We start from the raw sequence: 20,538 nt of genomic DNA on the forward strand, positions 1-20,538 counted from the left end.
TGGGCTATGCTCTTGATGGTTCTCATGTGTTTCATCCTCTTCTATTCTCAAACACCTATTATTTCATCTCTACCTAAAGCCAATGGTAACTGAATGAGGAGCCAACTGATAACATGTCTAAAGAAGAATGTGTGAAGTATAACAATTTAAGAGAAATCACGGTCAGATGCTATGTGATGGTAATATATAATGTTTTATGCTTAAAGCATAAAATCTGCCCAAGTATTCTGTTTTCCTTTGTGCTTTCCATATTGTGCAGGCACTGAGAAAGAGGCCATCACTATTCATGATGCATGTTTATTTCATTTGCAACAGTTGGCACAGAGGAACCACAGTAAATTTGAAATTGAATAAAAGCACAGCCAAGAATTTAACATTTGTTGTTTGTTTGACATGGAATAAGTAAGTTAATTTTGAAGGCCCGGATTTATGTTCATAGAAAATGGACAGACAGACACCACCATTGTCATAATTAAGCTGCCTACAAAGGCTCAGATGCTTGTTTTAGACTAACAGAGTGTCACAGTACTTACTAGGGTAAGTACTGTCTCATTGGTCCAGTATACTGTTCTTGCTAATTTCTGTGTGGTGTGAATTGGCTATTTTGAACTGAAGTGGTACTGGAGGGTTATATTAACCTATGAAGATATAGTACAGGCATATGTTTTAATTTATCTCATTTTGTGTAATCATGTGTTCTCTGAATTGGAAGGGTTTTAAAGAACACAGTGAATAATGTCTCTGATTTTTATGGCTTCCTCTTAAAAAAAAGAGAAAAGGAAAAAATCCCTTCACTGTGTCACTGTGATGTACTAAAGACACTTGACACTGTATCAGATTTCACATGGCTAATGGAATAACCAACACCAATACACATACCTCTAGCTGATGTTGGATGTCCTTCTGTATATGTGTCGCTTTTATTGGTTGATGAGTAAAACTGTTTCAGTCAATGGTTTAGCAGAGCAAACCCAGGGTGGAAATCTGAACAGAGATATTTAGAGAGAGTAGGTAGTGTCAGAAAGATGTCATGTAGCTGCCTAAGGAGACAGATGCCAGAACCTTACCACAGTCTCATTCCAATACACAGATTAATAAAAATTGGTTAATTTACAATGTAAATTTTAGTAAAAAGACGAAGAAGAAGAAGAAGCCTGAGCTAATAGGCCAAACAATGTTGTAATTAATATGGTTTCTCTGTGATTATTCTGAGAAACCAGGAAACTAATAAACAGTCTCAGCCTACATCTAACCTGCATGCATGTACTGTGACATTTACACCATGGGTACACCCTCATAAATATGTAAATAAAAAAATATCATTTAATTTTTAAAAACTGTTGTTGGGTATATATTGATTGGTGATTGCACTTCTGCCTAGCATGGGTGAGGCCCTAGGTTGATTTCCTAGTACCACATGAATAAATGAGAATGAATGAATGAGTGAATGAATGGATGGATAAATAAACAAGCAGCTGTATAGACTCTCCAGATGATCTTCTCCTTAGGAATGCTTACTCCCACTTCTTTGAATAATAGAAACCTCATGATATAAAGAAAAGAATTTGGTTTTGGTATTTTTAGTCATTTGTAACATGGTGTCTCAGATATGTCTGAGTTTGGAATGGGCTTGTGACACAGTCATCTGGCAGTATAGTTTTATCTCCGTTTGTACTGCACTTCATATTGTTCAGAGATGGAAGAGGAGCTTGGGCTCTGTAGAGGTTTGAAGAGGGCCCTGCTCCCTCAACAGACCTGACCCTAGGTTATCCCAGTGTGCTCCTGATTTGTGAGCATTGTTTTCTGCCTTTCCGTTCATGATTGCCACTCTTATTTATAACAGACCTTTGGGTTACATGTTTCTATTCTTGTTTGCGCTGTTCCCGAGCTTGGCTGGTCTGTTATGTTAGTAGATGCAAAGTACCTCATTTATTGTCTCGCTCTGTCCTCCTTCCTGGCAACTGGAGACTGCTATTGTTCCCTAAGTTTATCCTTGCTTTGGACAAGAACTAAATCACACAATATCGAGACTGCCCAGATTACTACTTGCTTCCGTTCTTGTGTCAGTTTGGCATAGACAAGGCTATCAATAAATATCTATATAATGAATAGTACCTTTTTCTGAGCATCTGGGAAGTGCACTAGTTCTAATTTTCTTTTTCTTCAGTTTGTTAATGTGACTTCCACAAATATACCAACACCTTATTTGACCTTCTGAAGACCATTGCTTATTTGATATTTCCAAGAGAATCTGTATTCCTTCTCATGCATAAAAATTGCTAACTCATATACTGAATGAAAGAGAAAATGTTTCTCTCTCATCTTAGGGTTTCTTCAGTCTCCTCTCTTTAATAAATATTGGTGGAGCACACATGTGATCTTTTAGTACTTTTGATTTAAAAGCAGTATATTGTCAATATTACCAATGTAACTTTTTCTTCGGTTTCCTTTTTTCCTCTTCCCTCTCTCCTCCCTCACTTCCTTCAGTCCCTCTTTCCTCATTTTCTTCTTTATCTTTGTCTTATGCAAGGTATAACCCTATGATCTTCCTGCTAGAGCCTGTTGAGGGATTAAGTTAGTTATAGGTGGGGTCCACAACACCTAGCTCTTTGTTTTATTTACAACTAAGACTTCCCTCAGTCAGTCTTTCCACCTCTCAAAGTGATAAAATTCACTTCTGTTCTTTATAAGATTTTCATATATCCTTAAAGTCATATGATACTCAGTAACAGAGATGCCATGGCCCCTGTCAGTTAAGTGGATGTCATCACATATGTGTGGTTTATTCACCCGTTTTCAATTTTTCATGAGTTTGAACACCAGAAAGTGCATTATTCTCTACATGGGTAACAGTCCATGTAGATGCACACTCTACTGGCTGCTGCTCACCAGCACTGGATAAATGTTTCATCATGCAGCTCTAGTTTTGATTTTTAGAAGCTCACAACCAATTCATGCAGAGAAGTCTCCTGTAAAAAGAAGTCAGGAACTTAATTGGTGTGTCTCCTGCAGCTTCTGTAATGAGTTAAAGAATCACATGCACACTGGACATCTCTACTTATCAGAATTGTCTGCAGACCTAAAAGAATGCGTTAGGAAACAGGTATGAAACCCTTCTATGAGCCTGAAAGTTCACTCCTGCTCAGTGTACTGATTGAGAATGCAGAAGGGCATTCTTCCCAGAAGAGAGACAAACAGAAAATCACAAATGTACTCACGAATGAAGAACTACTTAAAGGAGGAACAAGGAACATATATAAGAAAATATAAATGATTTCTGAGTAAATACTGAAATGGTTGATACCGTGTCCTAAGCAGGTCAGATTAAATGTGTTTCTAGGAGGGTTACAAAGGAAAGGGTGAGCACAAATTCCCACTTTACATGGCTTCATGAGTTCATACAGGTAACAATTGCAGTCATGTGTTTCTTGTTCTTCAATCTAAGAAGTGAATTCTAGGAATAAATCATCCAAAAAAAGAAGCTGCTCATTTCTCCCCTAAGAAACTGCTTTTGCTTTACTGTAACACCACTCATCTGAGTTAATCTTATATTGCTATGATAAAACACCATGGTCAAGGCAACTATAAAGAAAGCATTTGTTGACTTGTGATTCCAAAGAGTTAGAGTCGATGATGGTAGAGCTATTGCATGGTAGCAGGAACAGTTAAGAACTCACATCTACACCCAAGGGCAAGGAAGATGGCCCAAAGCCCATCTTTAGTGACACACCCCTCCTCCAACAACACAATGCCACCTAATACTTTTCCAACTGTTCTACCAACTAGGTACCACACATTCATAGATATGGGCCTATGGAGGCTGTTTCACTCAAACCACAACACAAATCTCAACAAAACCTTTGATTTTTCAATGAAATCTGACTATTTGGGACACTTAACAAATATTTTGGTGACAGATGTGAGGAAGAATATCATTGATAGATATGAAAATCTTGGTGACATACCTGGTAAATTTTTTTTCAAAGACTATGACAAACAGTCCTTTAATAAAAATTTCTTTAAAACAAAAATACTTTTTTTTTTAATGATCCAGACCTGGCTGCTGCCCAGGACCATGTCTGGTTGAGTAGCCCTACTGTGGTTGGCGTCTGTGCTGAAGTCCGAATCCTTTATTGCCTTCAGTGCTCACATAGAAGCCCAGGGTTGGGGCAACAACCTGAGGCCTTGATGATATTTGGGGGCCATGCTGCCACCAGAATAACCCTGATCTGAGTGGCCAGTGCTTCCACCAAAGGCAGGATGTTGTCCAGGCCCACTACTGCTGAAGGCCATATCTTGGTTCATGGTCCAGCTGTGACTGGGGTCTGTGTTAATGTCTGTGGCCCATGTCACCTCAGGAGCCTTAGGTACCATGAGAGATGAAATCAGAGGACCAACCTAAGCTGGCCCCGCCCTTCACTTGTCTAGGTAAAGCTGGGCTTGCCTCTTGCTGTACACTGCAGCAAGAAAGCTGGCCCTGACACTCACAACCCTGAGAAGAGAGCTGGCCCTAGCACTCAGGAGAGATGGCCCTATCCCCCACCACTGCCATGGGAGAACTGACCCTGCTCACAGGGGCCTGGGAGAGCTAGGTAGCCCCCACCTGAAGCTGATGGTCCCATTGACCCAACCTGAACAGCTTAGCTACCACCCAGGCCCACACCTGGACCTTGGGTTGGCCCACCCTAACTTCTACCTCATGCTGAAGCTTTTGAAAGACTGGTCCTTTGGAAAAATACCTGCAGGATCCTCAAGACTCAGGGAGGCCAGAGGATATTTCAAAGGAGTTCCTTTCGGTGAGGATCCAGTGATGATGGTGTACCAGAAACCAGGGGCCTTGAAAGAGACCAGTACTCATTGTAATTAACATTTGCTAGAAAAACTGATAGAACTAAAAATTACTATATGACACACCTACGTCCCCAATGCCACCAGAACGAAGGCTATCATATGTCACACATAGGTTCCCAATGACACCAGAACATAGGAACAAGTGTTGGGGGGTGGGAAAGAAGAAGCAAAGAACTTTTTTGTTTGTTTATTTTTGAATTGTTTTGTTCTTATTTTTTTGTTTGTTATTACTTGCATGCTTTGTTTTGTTTTCTTCTGTGTGTGGGAGCACTGCAGGGCTGAGGGGAGCATATGGGGGGGCAGGGTGGAATTGGGGTACATGATGTGAAACTCCCAAAGAATCAATAAAGAGTTTAAATCAAGGAAAAAAAAAACACATCAGATTAAAAAGCTTAGTCAGACAATTTCATCCTGTAAAACTTCTGACAATGTTAGGTAATAAGAATTCCTCAAGGCCACCCCAGAAGAACTCTGTGGCCGTAGAAGATAATTTAGAGTTCTGTGGTTTTCTTTCAAATATGAAAGGTTAAATATTTGTGGCATTTGAGTGAAAGTAAAGACTTTCAAAAATTATTCGTGGGTGAATGATAAAATCAGTTTAACCCAGAAAATTATACAATAGCTCTTACTTAATCATCCAGAGCTATCCAAAGCATGGGTCCCTAGGAAACAGCAATGTCCCTTTTCTCACAGATACTTTTCAAGTTCATTTATGACGTTAAGTTCAACAAAAAATGGTAAATTAACTCAGCAAAATGCTGACATGCACATTTCTCTTCCTTTCAATGTAACGGAACGTTTCCTATCAGCACATTTCAGTAAGACAGAAACAGAGTCAGTGCTTGTGGCTCTATCTCCACTCCTGCTGTAACTGCCGTTCCAAAGTGGTGTGCGTGTGCATGTGTGTGTGAGTGTGTGTGTATGTGTGTGTGTGTGTGACAGAGAGAGAGAGAGAGCAAGAGCGAGCGAGAGAGAGAGAGAGAGAGTTACTAAACACAATTGTGTAGTCATCTGCCCTTTAATGGCCTCTCAAAGCGGTAGACCAAATGGTTTCCTGAAGGTCAAGTCTGATTTAAATTGTTGATGAATTAGAAGCTAATTCTGCATGTTTGAATATTAATACAGAACGGTGATAAGTAAGGCACTTTAAACCTTAATGAGCACATTAATGAATAGCACAAAATGTTTTTCTTTTCACCTCGTGTAAAAGTTTGAAAGTGCTAACACTGATGGCTTGTTAGTTTTTGATAGTCTTTCCTTCAGAGTGTTCATTTGGTTAAGGTGTTAATTTCGCTGATTTGATGCCCAAGTTTCCATTGACTTGATAAACTGTCAAAACTTATGTTATCAAATGGCCAAGACAGTTTTATATAAATTACTAATAAATATAGAGGATAAAAAAAGCAATTAACATCTTCTAAACTACACCCACTGAGATAAGCATTCCAATTAGAAATTTCATTATTTCCACCGTCTATTTTATGTGGAATACTGGGTTTTATTGCCAAATACCTGACAGTCAAGTTGGAAGCAAGCCCCATCTGTCAACTTGTAACAGCTCTGGCTGTTTGAATCTGTTACATTGTGATGCCTCTCATGAAAATTAATGAAGGTGGTAGATTCAAAGAGGTTCTGTGCAAGGAAGGGTGGTGGATAGAATTTAATTACCCTTATTAAGACGAAGAAAGAAATTCCCTTTACATCCCCTTGTAGATTAATATGCAGAGAGGTATTCTTTACCATGTACTTGTGGACATGAAAAGGAGGCTCCGGAGTGTTCTTCTTGAGCCAAGAAGGGAAAGAAAGTAGATGGAAACGTATTACTCTTCTTGGGAGGCAACTCAAATGTCTTTGCTTTAAGGCAACTCTAAGATGAGGGCTACATTTCCCATAGACAGTTATTAAATGGAGAATTCCTAAGGAAAAGCCTTAAGGAACTGCCTGAAGCAAGTGCATGGGTGAGCCTCATTATTGGACTGACTCTTTAGAAAGATGCACATATAAAAGGGAATTGATCAGGAAATCAATATTGATGCTTCTATAGGCAACTGGTAGGTAAAGCTTGTGGAAGGATGTAGTTCCCTGTTCAATACAGATCACTCAGGAACCCCAGGATGGATGTTTAAAGTTATTAGCCTAACTTGGTTGCCAGAAAGATGAAAAATAAAAACTAAATGTAAGATTTTTTCCATACATCTAATTTCTAAATGATGAAGGCAGTGCACTGCACTTTTGAGCACAAGAGGTGAATTTTTTTTGTCATCTGAAGCAGTTTACCATTAATAGCCGCCAAGTGAGATGTTTAATAACATGTGCAGTTCAGAACCTATTGATCTTTCTCCTTTTTTGTTGCTTTCCTCCAACAACATTAGAACTATGCTGTACATGTGAATATATTGACAAAACTTATAAAGACGTAAAGCATACTCTGATAGAATTCAGCTGAAATAGATTTTAAATTAGTACAGCCCAACTCTCAAGGTACTCCCCATCACATTTTTAACTTTTAATTTTGCTTTTGAGATTCAAAAAATCATTTTGAAGGTCCTAACCACTGTATCTGACTCTTATCTACTGTAGACCTCTACATTGCTGAGGATGGACAGGAATTTGAATATTAAATATATGTGATTACACTTTCTTTTTCAACTTGTATATTTCATTAAAATTAACTTATTATTTCTTTGTTTGTTTTAAAATTTATCCATTCAAATCTCAAAATTCATGGTCTGGTAATAAATAATCTCTCCTCAATGTGAATATCAAACTCAAATAGACAGCTTATTTCCCCAAAGTCTTTGGTTTGAATTATTATCTTATCAGCTTTCTCTTGCAACTGGACTAGTATTATTCACAAAATAATTCCCATGTTTTCATTGATAGCACTTGACATTCTTTCAGTAATCAGAATCTGTTTTCATTACCTCTTTCCAGAAACTCTTAGATTTGAGATACACTGGCATTTAAAATCCTGATTATTGTGAGGTCAGGGTATCTGGTTATAAATAAGACGTGGAAGAACTCATGTTGCACAGGGAGAAATTGTAGACTTACCTGCTTGTTGCTCTGGTAGCGTTGTTGAGGAAGAGACTGCGTATGTTTGAAGGAGATTAGAAAAACTTTTGAAATAAGTTGATTTCAACAGAGTGGCGTTCTCTACAGAGGCACGGGACCTGACTTAACAAAGAGCTTGGGCATCAAAGTATTGGAGATGGAATGAGAACAAGACTATAGAGAAAGGCAGAAAAGACACAGAGGTCCAACTGACAGCATTAGTGTGGAGATTCTGCAGTAGTAATTGGAATGCTGCCTGTTTAGAAGTCTCAGATAGAGTGGACCATGGGTGTCTGGAACTTGTAGGAACTGTGAAGAAGCCAGATGTCTCACTTATGTTTTTTTTTTCACTTATGTTTATGATTGCAAGACAATTTAGAATGAGGCATTTCAGTAGTTGTGAATAAATATATATTAAATTAATACAAAGCCAATTGGTCGTCAAATGTTTGACAATAGTGTTCATAGAAATATTGCCCACCAAGCTAAAATCACAAGGAGAACCAATGTGGGGAACACTTTCTAGCCCTGGTTGGAAGTATTACCATGTTAGTTTATTTCTAGAATCATAATGATAAGGGTGGGGCAGGGGTAATCATTTTATAATTTCTCAAAATCTATGTCTAGGGCCATTTCAATATGGCAGGGAGATTTTTCCCTTAAGTAGGATAGATATTCAAACTGCAGGAGTCACATCTTTTATATTACTAGCCATTTGGAAAACATTCTCTCATTGTAAAGAATGAATATTTTTATGTTAGTAACCGGTTTCCTTTGTTTCATGATAAAAATTAATTTGAAGTTTCTGACTAATTGAAATTTCTTGTGAAATTTCATCCTGGTGAACCACGTGCTTCTTTGAAAAAAAAAGTGACTGTGACAGAACACACACACACACACACACACACAGTGGAAGCTCAAGTTCCTTATATAAAATATGGTCTGTTATGTGTGTAACCTTATAATTCCCCTATGCTTTAGTTAATCACCAGATGACTTGCAACAGGATTCAATGTAAATTTTTATAGGTAAATGGTGATACTGTATTGTTTAGAGACTGGCAGAAAAATGGACTCAACAGTTTTGCATATTTTAAATCCTCAAATTGGTTACATACAGAAGTCATGTGTGTGGAGCTTTATTTGAAATCTACAAAAAGCATATCCCCTTGGAGTAGAGAGAGCTTACTTTGCCTATGAACCTACTTGCTTGCTTTCATTCACTTCTGCTTAATTAATGTAAGGACATTCCGCCGGATCCTGTGGTTTGCTAGTGTCATTGGCTAGACTTAGCATATTTTCTTCTTTCTAAAGAAAACAAAATCTGCTCTTCCTTTCTGCCAGCTGTCAAACTTTTCTTCCTAAAGATCCACTGTAGGCACTTCCCTTTGGTACTTGTTAGTCCTGGAAAGCACTGCTGTGGTCATTACTAACCCAAGCGTACTTTTGCGTCACCTCATCAGAGGTATTTATGACACAGTGAGCTTTTTGTTACTTTGTTGCCCTCCCACGTAGATTATGTACAGCACTTACTGGAAATAGACATGCTGCCATGTTTCTATGATACAATAGTGTCTGGTTTGTGTTTAGTTCTCAACAGATGTTGAATACGTAGAGGATCAGATTTATGAAAAATAATGAATTCATGACTGGCATTAGCTTTGTTAAAATAATTGTGTTACTTTTTCTCTTGCAGAGGATCAGATTCCTAGGGGTTTCCCCACCATTGACATGGGCCCACAACTGAAGGTGGTGGAACGCACCCGCACGGCCACCATGCTCTGTGCAGCCAGCGGGAACCCGGATCCAGAAATCACGTGGTTTAAAGATTTTTTACCTGTTGACACAAGCAACAACAATGGTCGTATTAAGCAGTTACGATCAGGTAGGGTCTTGTCACTGTTTCTACTATCTCCTGGACAGTTTTGAAAAATACCTTCTTTTATTTTTATTCTTTAATTTCATATTAATTTTATTTTAAAAAAAATTTAGGTGTTGATTTATCTCTCTCTTCTCTTCACTGTTATTTTATGTGTCTCCATGTTTGTGAGGCCATGGCCTCATCCAGAATCTGTCTTCCCTTGATGTGTTTTGCGGCTTCTGTTTAATCCACATTGCTCACTGCTGTGACTGTATTCTTAATAATTTTTAATTTACTGCTTTTCTGCAGTATTTGATGGGTCCATTTTCTCTTCTTTCTTCTTTCTTCATTTTCTTTTGAATGAAATTTATTTCAACATTGGATTTCATTACAAACTTGCAAGGTGCTCCAGTGGCTATTTCCATATAAAATGTTCATATTAAACAAGAAAATGATTCAGTTGTATTCAAGTGTATTTTCTGCTGTCTTTTCTGCATTTAAACTCATCCAAGTAGCAAAGTTTAGTGAGTTTGGGCACATCTGCTTTCTTTTCACTAATACACAATACACAGAAACATCAATTCTCGAGTGGCCAGACGAATTTTTTTAAAGCACTTTTCTAAGTACCAGTGAAAGGAAGGTATTTGATTAACACCGTTTCTGTGTCATTGTTAGTGAGCACTGCCCACACATTAGCCACGACAGTGTGTGCCCATGCTCGGGGGCTTTGACCCCTCCAGTGACTGGATCTACAGAAGTCTGCTTTGGTGTAGACTCCAGCTTTTGCTGTTTTCTTTCTTTCTCTTTACTCTAGCTCCTTCTCCTGTTCTCATCCCAGTTTATTCCTTTGCTCTCTGTAGATTAAAACAGAAAAAAGTTCTCTATTTCTTAAAGTTTAGAGCCTGTCCCTAGGTAATTTCGCAGGAATGTATACTAATAATCTCTGTGCTATGATGTTGCTAGTGATATTGATAAAAAATTCTAAGTTGTTAACTGCCTGTCTTCCCAGAATTCTCAGCCTTTGACCTGTCCTGTGATGTTAAAGCGTCTTGTTAACTGACTCTTTTGCTTGTTGTCAGCAGAATTGTGTAGATTAGCATTCTGTTATTGTAAATAAATAATTATTCACATGTAACATAAATGATTTAGTGTAATAAAGCTTTAACTCTGAAAAATTTGTACCAAATTATGAGGAATATAATAATATTTTTATGCTGTCTTTCTTCTCTCCGTATTTAAATCTCCAGAATCCATTGGTAAGTGCTTAGTTCTGAAGCGCACTTCACCCCCACTAATTTCCATATTCAGAATATGATTATTATTATTAATAATAAAATGCATGGCATGCATTTTACTAACTGTCAGTGTAGGCACCAGATCTGTATAGTGGCACACACATTCATATCTCCACAGAACTGTTTATCTTAAGACCACTGTATAAAGAAATAAAATAGTCCACGAATTAATCACACAGTTGTAGCATAATGAGTAGCCTAAGATTCCTACCCTCAGTGTTTGCTTTTAGCTAGTCTGTAGTATTTCCTCAAATAGTATATACATATATATATATACATATTTATATATATATATACTTAAATAGCTTAGCCAGTATTTCCCTAAACTATGTCACTAAAATGCTGTATATTTTTGAAAGGGTACAAAGCTTTTAAGATATACCTCTAACCCTATGTGAGCCCAGCCTTAAGAACACAGTTGCTTCTCTGAAAAAGGCAATTCTGCCTACTATGACCTTTGCCCTCTGTGGTTTAATGCACCTTGCTTTTATGATCTACTGATATGATCTAATATATTCCTGTTTACCGATATAGTAATTCAAGTTTCTTTTAAGATCTTATTTAATTCTGTAAATCTAATCGAATTCTTCTCCCCAGCCCTAGCCCCCTTCTTCTCGTACTAATGCTTCTTCTTTCTAATCTTATTTGCATTCATATTATCCACCCAGGTGGTACACCAATAAGAGGTAAGAATGCTGACCTAACGTTCACAGAATGATCTTGCTCATTCTCCCTGTCCTTCCATCCTCCGCATCTCTGTCCGGTTTTCAGAGCCATTCCCATCCTGTCCATCAACCTGATTTCTTTCCCTCCGTTTGGTTATGATTCGTGACTCTCATATTGTGGACTTTCCTTTTCTTTTTTCTCTTTGTTTTGTTCATTTCTTTCTTTATGAAAATGATTATTTAAGTTCTGATATGCTTCAAAGAAAGCATATCCAGGTCGTCAGACCACAAACCAGTCACAGCTTCCCATCCGTCCCTCTTTTTTTTCTTTTCTTCTTCCTTTTTCTTTTTTCTCTTTTTTTTTCCTTTTTTTCTTCTTCTTTTACCTTTTTTTTGTCCAACCGGAGAAAAAAAAAGATCATTTTTTTTCTTCCTTAGCTGTTCTTGTTCTGGACCAAAGCCAGGGCGGTCTGGAGAACAGTGGCAGACATGCAGAAGACAGCCTGGACCGTCTGCTTTTTGTCTTTATCTTTCAAAAGGATTTTGCTTTTGTTCTTCAATTCTTTTTTCTCTTACTGTCTTAAAGTCAAAGAATGACTCCCCTTCCACCTGACCCCCTCCTACAGTCTGACAGCAGTGCTTTTTTCTCCACTTCTTTTTTTCTTGGGTGCTCGTCTCTGGATTTTTGGATCTTCTGTCCTTCAGCCGTGGAAACAGGTTCTCAGTACTCTTGGTGGTATGTGGTATTGCCGGTTTTTCATACTTTGACTCCGTGTGCGTTTCTTTTGTAATTCTTCTTTTGTATTTTTCTTGGGGTTTTGTGACACCACACTGCTAATCCCACAGTGGATTTTGATGGGTGTCTTAGGGGATCCATCCAGAGGTCCTCAAGCAGTGATTGGTTGGCTCTTCCTGGCTGGCCTGGGCCTTGCTTTTGAACTTTTTAAAACTCCTCTAATGCTCTTTGTTTTTCAGCAAATGTCAGAAATGATTGTAAGTTGTGGCAAACTGTCTTTCTTTTCTTAAAAAGTCTGCATGTCTTAAGGGAGTTTTATTTCTTTAATTGCTCTTTTCATAATTGATAATAACTAATTTTAATTTTTTTTTGCTTTGTGCAGCCTTTTTTTGTGCTCGCTGCGTATTTTTGGGCTTTCTTCCACAGAAGACTTTCTTGAAAACTCAGCCTGGTTTTTTTGAGCGTACCTATCTTTTGCGCCACTTTTGCTGCCAAAATGAAACAAAACAAAACCAAATATTAATCTTTTGTTTTATTTAAAAGCCATACTTCCTTGAAGCAGTCTCACCCATCTTCATTTGGTTAGTCTAGGAGCTAAGAGTGCTAATTATGACTAGAAGTCTTGCTTGGGAAAAAGATATTGTTTCCTTATGATAGCATTGATGATGTAAAAAATAATCTCTATATGTTTTTCTCATCGCATCATTTTCTGTCTGTGCAACTTAGCAAGAGATTGAACCGACGTTGAGTGGACCTTCGCTTTGCAGGGCTTTTCATATTGTTAAGAGGTTTAGCTTGCTGAACCTCAAAAACCTTCTCTGACCACATCTTTGGTGATATATTTTATATCTATACAGGAGCCCTGCAGATCGAACAGAGTGAAGAATCTGACCAAGGAAAATATGAGTGTGTTGCCACCAACAGCGCGGGCACTCGTTACTCTGCCCCTGCCAATTTATATGTCAGAGGTAGGAATGGCATAACCCTGGCATGACTTCTCCATTCAGGCTCAAGGGGAGTTGAGATGCACACAGGGTCTATGTGATTATGAAAGTGTTTAACAAGAGGATTTGGTAATGATTACTGTTGCTGAAGCAGTTTACTAAGTAGAAAATTAAAATTTAATATCTGTTGTTTTTCAATCTACCTGAGGCTTGAGGTTTGTAGATAATTGTTTGCATTGTTACTGCTGATTCTACTTTGATCGTTCTGAATGACTGTGCTCTGCATTTGTTTGAAGTTTTCTTCTTTCCTTTCACCTTTTTTCTGTTGTTTCTCATTTGTTTCCTTACAAATTTTGAAGTAAGTGCTTGGTGTACTACTAACCAGCTCTAAGCATGAAGGTGTTTATGTATAACTCCCTGACCTCTGCTGTGGAGCTAGGGGCATAAATTCCCCAAACAGTTGAAAAACAGTTGCTAGATAAAAAATAGCACAATTGCATTCTTTCCTCTTATGCTGTCCTAATTAAATCACAGTTTTATATTTGTGCATATGCATTTATACGCCATAGGATAATGATCGTATTTTAGGAAGTAGCATTAGCTCTTCTTGAAGTAAAAATGAAGTATAAAGAGCCAGTCATATTTTCTTAGGAGTATTTAAATGATTGCATCATGAGAATAGGAATGGCTACAACTTTTAATTCAGCTGGAAAGTATACACCCTTCTTCCCAGAGTTCTCAGAGCTGGATTTTGTTTTGCCTTGTTTTCTGTTAGAAATATTTCCGTTCTAGGTCTACAAATCCAAGTAATCATAGGAGGCATGGGTGGGGGAGGAAATGGTTCAGTCTATTCTTTAAAGTATGTCAGAATGGGGTTCTTTAAGAAAATACCTAGCTTGATTTTGAAATTTTTGTCAGTAACAATTGTGTGCCCCTGGGGATACCTTTTGCCTCCCTCTCTGTGGAGTCTGTACCTAGGGTGGCATTGGGAGTGCTGTGCACCGAGAATCTTTCCTAAATTATTTGAGGGCCCCAATCCTTTTTTCTCACAATGGTGACCTCCTTTGCTGCATGAGGCATGCATTCCTTCTTCTATGGAAAATTTCAAAATGATGCTAGCTATTGTTCCTAATACTGCATTAGTCTATGAGGTATTGCTAACTTTTCCATCTGAGGTAGGAAGATGAACTAGAATTACTTAACAATGTTCAAGTAGTGGTTGAAAGCCTTGATATGGCCTTTTTACTCTCTCTGTGTTTCCCTTGTTTTTCTCCTTTTCCTCATTTCATTGTGTTCTGCATCAAACCCCCCTACATCCCTCAGAGCTGCGAGAAGGTTGGTGTGTTTTTTACTTTTTACCCACCTTACAAAACTATTACTTAAACCAATAACAAAGAATACAAATGAAATGAATGTAGCTGCACTGTGGTCTTCTTTTGGTTAATGGTATATAATTGCAGAGAATGTTCTGGCCTTGGCTTCTGTTGCTTGCTGGTGGTGTCTACATGCTGTGCATGATGGGAGAAAATATACCTGGGTGCATGGGAACTGGTAACACTTAATTTTCTGTGGTCCAGTGCATTGGTCAGTGTTCCTGCTTTCCTACCTCCACCCCCAACTCTTCCCATCTTCCACCCACCTTTTATTTTTGTTTTCTCAGGGTGCCTGCTGCCCACAGGTGATGTTTTATAATTGTTCCCTGGCCCCTCCATTTTTCTTAATATGTTCTTTGATGCCTCAGAGTCTGTGCTGGCCCCTGCTTGCTTCAGTAACCTCTGAGTTGACTGCAGGAGGCATGCCTAGCTCCATCCCTTCCCATGAATGTCACTCACCCTCACACCATTGCAATGAGCCCTCTCCAGGTAGAGGTTTTGTGATCCTAAGTATAGCCAGAGGTTCCAGACATAATCCCTTTCTATCTTGGGGTAAAGAGGTTGTTTTTATATCCTTTCCTATAACTTCAGAAATCAGTGTTTGCTCTCAGTATTTACAGTGTACTCATGAAGGTTGCCCCTTTGGTTTTAATATTCTCACAGTTTAAGGTTTTGCCCCTGACATCCCAGACAGAAACTATTTCTTCCTCACTTGAGCTTTTTACATTGTCAAAGGCGCATGAATTTAACACAGCAGAGCATGCAGATTATCTGAAGCAGGAGCACTGAACCGTGTTTGCTTGATAGTGGGTCTTTTTTATTTTATTTCTTTATCTTTTCTGTGTCATGTTGTTTTAATATGATAACTCCTCTTAATGTCACATCCTGCTATGTATTTTAGATCCAGTGTCCATCACTTTGAATAGAGACATAAATTCCACTTACTGGATTCTGTGGTCATTGATGCTATTTAACCTTCTATACAAGTTGGATGGAATCCTGAATGTGAATCCCCTCCTTCAGTCTACAATCCTTACCTGTAACAACCTCCCTTTAATCTTCTAACCTATTACCTTCTAACTTCCAAACAAGTTCACATCTCAATCACTACACTCTACCTTCTTTCTTTGTCTTTATTCTTAATTTCCCACTATTTCTTCTTGGCCCTTGTCTAGGATTCCAGCCATTCTTCCGTTGTTCTATTGTGGGCCTTAAGAGTCCATCTTGTGCATGACTCGCATGACTCAACCCAGTATAGTATCTACTGATGTTGTATGTTTCTTCTTCTGTGACTGTCAAGTTTCTATATGCACACACATAATCACAGCTACACAGTAGACATATCTCACAGACACACACACAGACACACATACACACACACACACACTATATATATATATATGTGTGTGTGTGTGTGTACACACATATATGTATATGTATTTCTGTGTTTGTCCATTGTTAGTTGAAGTTTTGAGCTGAAAGCAAATAAATTGCTGTTTCAGTGTACTCAAGGTGATGTTCTCCAGGGCTGGGATGTGACTACCCCAAACACACATTCATATCAGCTAGGAGTACACAGCACTGATGTTAGTCTTGATACTCACACATGCTGATGACCATCCTGTCGGCTTTTGCATATACATGCCTGCATAGAATCATTATTATATGCATGTATGTATATATTTTTGGTGTCTATCTTATGCATGGTGTTTGTATATTGTTAACTTGTAGATAGTTTTTCTTTTTTTGTGTGGGCCTATGTAGGTCTGAATCAACTGTTGTATGATGTGCCTAAGATATCAATGATTAAACTAAATAAATGATTCTGTGTATACACACACCATACTTGTATGGTCTGTATTATTCACAGTTTTTTTGTTGTGATTTTGGATAATTTACAATTCAATTGTTTAATCATGTCTGTATGGTGCATGTCATGTGTTTCACTAGCTGCTTTATTTTTGCTTTGTATATGTTATCATGTTGCCTTGTGTTTTGTTCCAGTTCGCCGTGTCCCACCAAGATTCTCTATCCCACCCACTAATCATGAAATAATGCCAGGTGGAAGTGTTAATATCACCTGTGTGGCAGTGGGGTCCCCAATGCCTTATGTGAAGTGGATGTTGGGGGCCGAAGATCTGACACCTGAAGATGATATGCCAATAGGAAGAAATGTCCTTGAACTGAATGATGTAAGACAGTCAGCAAATTATACCTGTGTTGCTATGTCAACGCTTGGCGTCATTGAAGCAATAGCACAGATCGCTGTCAAAGGTATGCTAAGATCATGCTCTGAAAATCTTAGTTATGCTCATCCTAGATTCAGGATTTTGAAATTAACCAATTCATCACTCAGTGTTTCAGTTGTATAGTACCTAATTGTAACATTAAGGGGGCCTACTTGTTTGTGTTTTCTGTCCCACTCAGTACCCCACAGCTGTTTAGCCCCAAAAGAAAATCACACAGAAATCTCTATAAGTTATAAGCTGATTAGCCCATTAGCTCTGGCTTTTTGTTATTTCTTGTAGCTTATATAAATCCATTATTCTGATCCATTTTAGCCATATGGCTCTGTACCTTTTCTAGCTGGCAAATCACATCCTGCTGCTTCGGTGATCGGGGCAGGAGTGGGAGGAATCAGCTTCCTCCTTCACAGAATTCTCCTGCTCTTCTTGCATCATTTCTACTTCCTGTCTTGTTTTCCCACCTACACCTCCTGCCTGGCCAATCAGCATTTATTTAGGACATGATTGACAGAATACAGACAATTCTCCTGCACCACCTAATCCCATCTGTCATAGTATAGAAAATGTTCATGTCATAGGTGAACCAATTTCTCTTACCTTTCCCTGTCTTATTCTCTCCTTTCCTTCCCTCTTTCCTTTTTGGGATGGACATATGAGTGTTCCACAACTAAACAACATTCTTTTCCTTCTGTCATTTTAATTTTGATGAGTTTTCATTGAACTGCAGGCTTTGATTTAATTTACACTGTATCCTATACAAGTCATTGGTCAGTGACCTCTTGCTTTAGCCTCCTAAGGAAGTGGGATTAAAGATTTATTACTCAAATCTATTTGCAGAGTCTTTTCTAAGATATTAGGAATCTAAATTGGGACAGTTATTAGAATTTTTAGGAGCAAGTCTAGCCTAGTCACTGAGTAGATAGAGTCAGGAATGTTATACCAGGTCTACTGTTCTGGTAAGATGGATGGCCTGCAGACTTTGATTTGGTCCAGATTTTTGATACGAGTCATGAGAAGAATATTAATGAGTGTCATTAAATGCATTAAATCTCTGAAAAAAATAGAAATAAGAGATAGTGATGGAATCAGTATGACCTAATGATAGTTGCTCTATTTGATGGCCCTACCATTAAGAATCAAAATGTAAATGGATTTGTTTTATTTTAGCTCTGTCCTTCACCTTGCATATATGAATACTCATGAAATATTCTCTTCTTCAACAATTGTACTAAATATAACCAAAGTGCTATATTCTGTGAACATTTTTCCAGCAAAAGAATGGAGTTGAATATGTGCGAATATCACTTTCTTTTACCCAGCACTTATATAATTCTAGAAAACTTACAAATCAGGTCATAGCGAGTGTGATTTGAGTTTCCTGTCAGTGTCTAGAATTAGTCCAAAATGAACTCAAATCATCATTCTATTTGGGAAGCATGGATTTATAAAAGGCAGCACACTTGTTAAAATTGGTATCATATCTAACCGAGCATTTATATCCAGCATATCATATGGCATAAGAACAGAAGTATACATTATCCATATTGAGTCATGCAATCTGATATCTTATTTATCCTTAAACTATTAAGCATGTTTGTCCTTGTTCACACGTTATAGACATACGCCCGTACTGTACAGAAGTGTGCTAGTTCAACCAATGATGTCTGTTCAAGAAACACAACTTTATTTAGCAACAATTTTATTTTTCTGCAGCATTCAGAGTTATCCCTTCTGTAAACAATCAGTTCAGAATACTCAAATAAATGTATTTTTGCTACTAATTTTAGTAATGTCTCTTTGCTAAATATTGTGATTATGTGGATATTAGTAATACGCAGAAAGTATACCACCTATTTTCATTATAGGCATTTGAGCTTCCAGTATTTGAGGTTTGCAAAAGACACTAAGGATTTTTGAATTGAGACTGACACCGAATGGTTATCATATTCATTTTTGTGTCCTTGTTGTCCTGAATGTTCCTGTTTCCCTATAGTTTCCTACATTAAATATGAAATAAAAAGATAAAAATTCAAAGAAGAAAGAAACAAACAAAGCAGAAAAATACTAAAGTCTGGTGTTTTTAAACTGCTATCCCTACAGAGTTTTGTGATCCTGGCCTCGTGCTAACAGTATATGATTTGATTATAAGCATTATCATTTGGAGATTTTTTGCATTTTATCCAGCATAAAACTTACCAATGAGACCTCCAGTAATGATGGCTTGCAATCTTAAGATGTTTTTGATATTTGTGCTGTTAAAAGGAAAAATTCAGATAGCCAAAATGACATATTTAAATACTGAGGTTTGTTGAATAGCTGTAATCCTAGATATATCCAATGAAGAATTAAAAAAATATTATTGACAAAATACTTTAGAATGTGACTTGTGAATACGTCTTAAAACTCCCAAGAAATTTTGAGAATTATGAAGAAACATGATTTAAAATTATTGTTCTACTTCCCTTACTTTGTGTGTGTGTGGGGGGGGTAGGGTGGGTGAGATGGGATGTGTTTGAGGGGGATTGATGAGAATCAACCCAGGCCTCCTCACTTGCCAGGCAAAGTACACTGTCACAGTTCTACCTTAATAATTTTAGATAGGTTATTTTTAAGTATCTTAGTTGTGTTTTCTATTGCTTTCTGAAATACCAATAACCAAAAGCAATTGGGGACAGAAGGGTTTATTTTAGTTTAAACTTATATATCACAGTTCATCATTGAAGGAAGTCAGGCCAAGAAACCTGGAATTGGAACTGAAATTGAGGCCCTGGAGGCTCACTGCTCTCCAGCCTGCTTATCAAGGTTTTCTCATCCATCTTGCTTTCTTGTATGCCCCAAGACCGCCTGTGCTTAGGTGACACTACCTACAATGTCTGCGTCCTCCCACATCAATCACCAATTAAGAAAATTCTCCCATAGACTTAGCCACAAGTCAGTCAATGGAGACATTTTCTTCATTGTGCTTCCCCTCCAAAGATAACTCTCTAACTTCAATAAAGTTGACAATGAGTGAGCCAGGACACTAAGAAATTAATAATGTTCTTTATTTTTTTACAAATAGAACACCATTCAATACTAGTCCTTTAATACCAGTTTAATTCCATTTTCATAAATTCCATATTTAATGTTTATTGGTATGTATTTACAACGTTAATTTATTGAACCAGGGATTAAGTGACCAAACATTGGAAGTAAAAATTATAATAATTGCAGTTAGTGTTTATAAGAGCCCCAGACAAAGTCTATGTATATTACTTACTTAGCTCATTAATCGCCACAACAAATCTGTGAACTATAGCTACTCCACAGTGCAGTGAAGCTCCAGTAATGCAGCTCTAGTTTTCATGTGAGGAAACAAAAGTCAAAAGACATTAAGTGACTTATCCAGGGTCACTTATTGATCTATAAGTGTAGATATGAGTATAACCCCCAAAATGCCATCATGTGCTAGAAAGGTGGGGTCTCAGCCACCTATTTGTATTTTACTGTTCTCTTGACCTCTTTGGACATGATG

At 37.8% G+C, this 20,538-nt stretch overlaps 1 protein-coding gene across 20 annotated transcripts in view; it reads left to right on the forward strand.

Moving 5' to 3' along the window:
- The window catches only part of Ptprd (protein tyrosine phosphatase receptor type D), a 1,378,451-nt gene that overhangs the window by 1,184,200 nt on the left and 173,713 nt on the right, over nt 1-20,538 (forward strand). For 12 of the 20 annotated variants that reach the window (XM_085686142.2, XM_087904910.1, XM_087904905.1 and 9 more), the window contains 4 exons: nt 9,601-9,789; nt 11,729-11,746; nt 13,319-13,429; nt 16,783-17,052. In XM_085686142.2, coding sequence (XP_085542268.1) covers nt 9,601-9,789; nt 11,729-11,746; nt 13,319-13,429; nt 16,783-17,052 — 588 coding nt within the window. The remainder of the gene's footprint in view (nt 1-9,600; nt 9,790-11,728; nt 11,747-13,318; nt 13,430-16,782; nt 17,053-20,538) is intronic. The other 8 variants (XM_087904906.1, XM_087904907.1, XM_085686161.2 and 5 more) reach the window with 1 other exon arrangement.

This window comes from Myodes glareolus, chromosome 3 (genome assembly GCF_982192425.1).
Source record: "Myodes glareolus chromosome 3, mMyoGla1.1, whole genome shotgun sequence".
In the NCBI taxonomy this organism is placed as follows: domain Eukaryota; kingdom Metazoa; phylum Chordata; class Mammalia; order Rodentia; family Cricetidae; genus Myodes; species Myodes glareolus.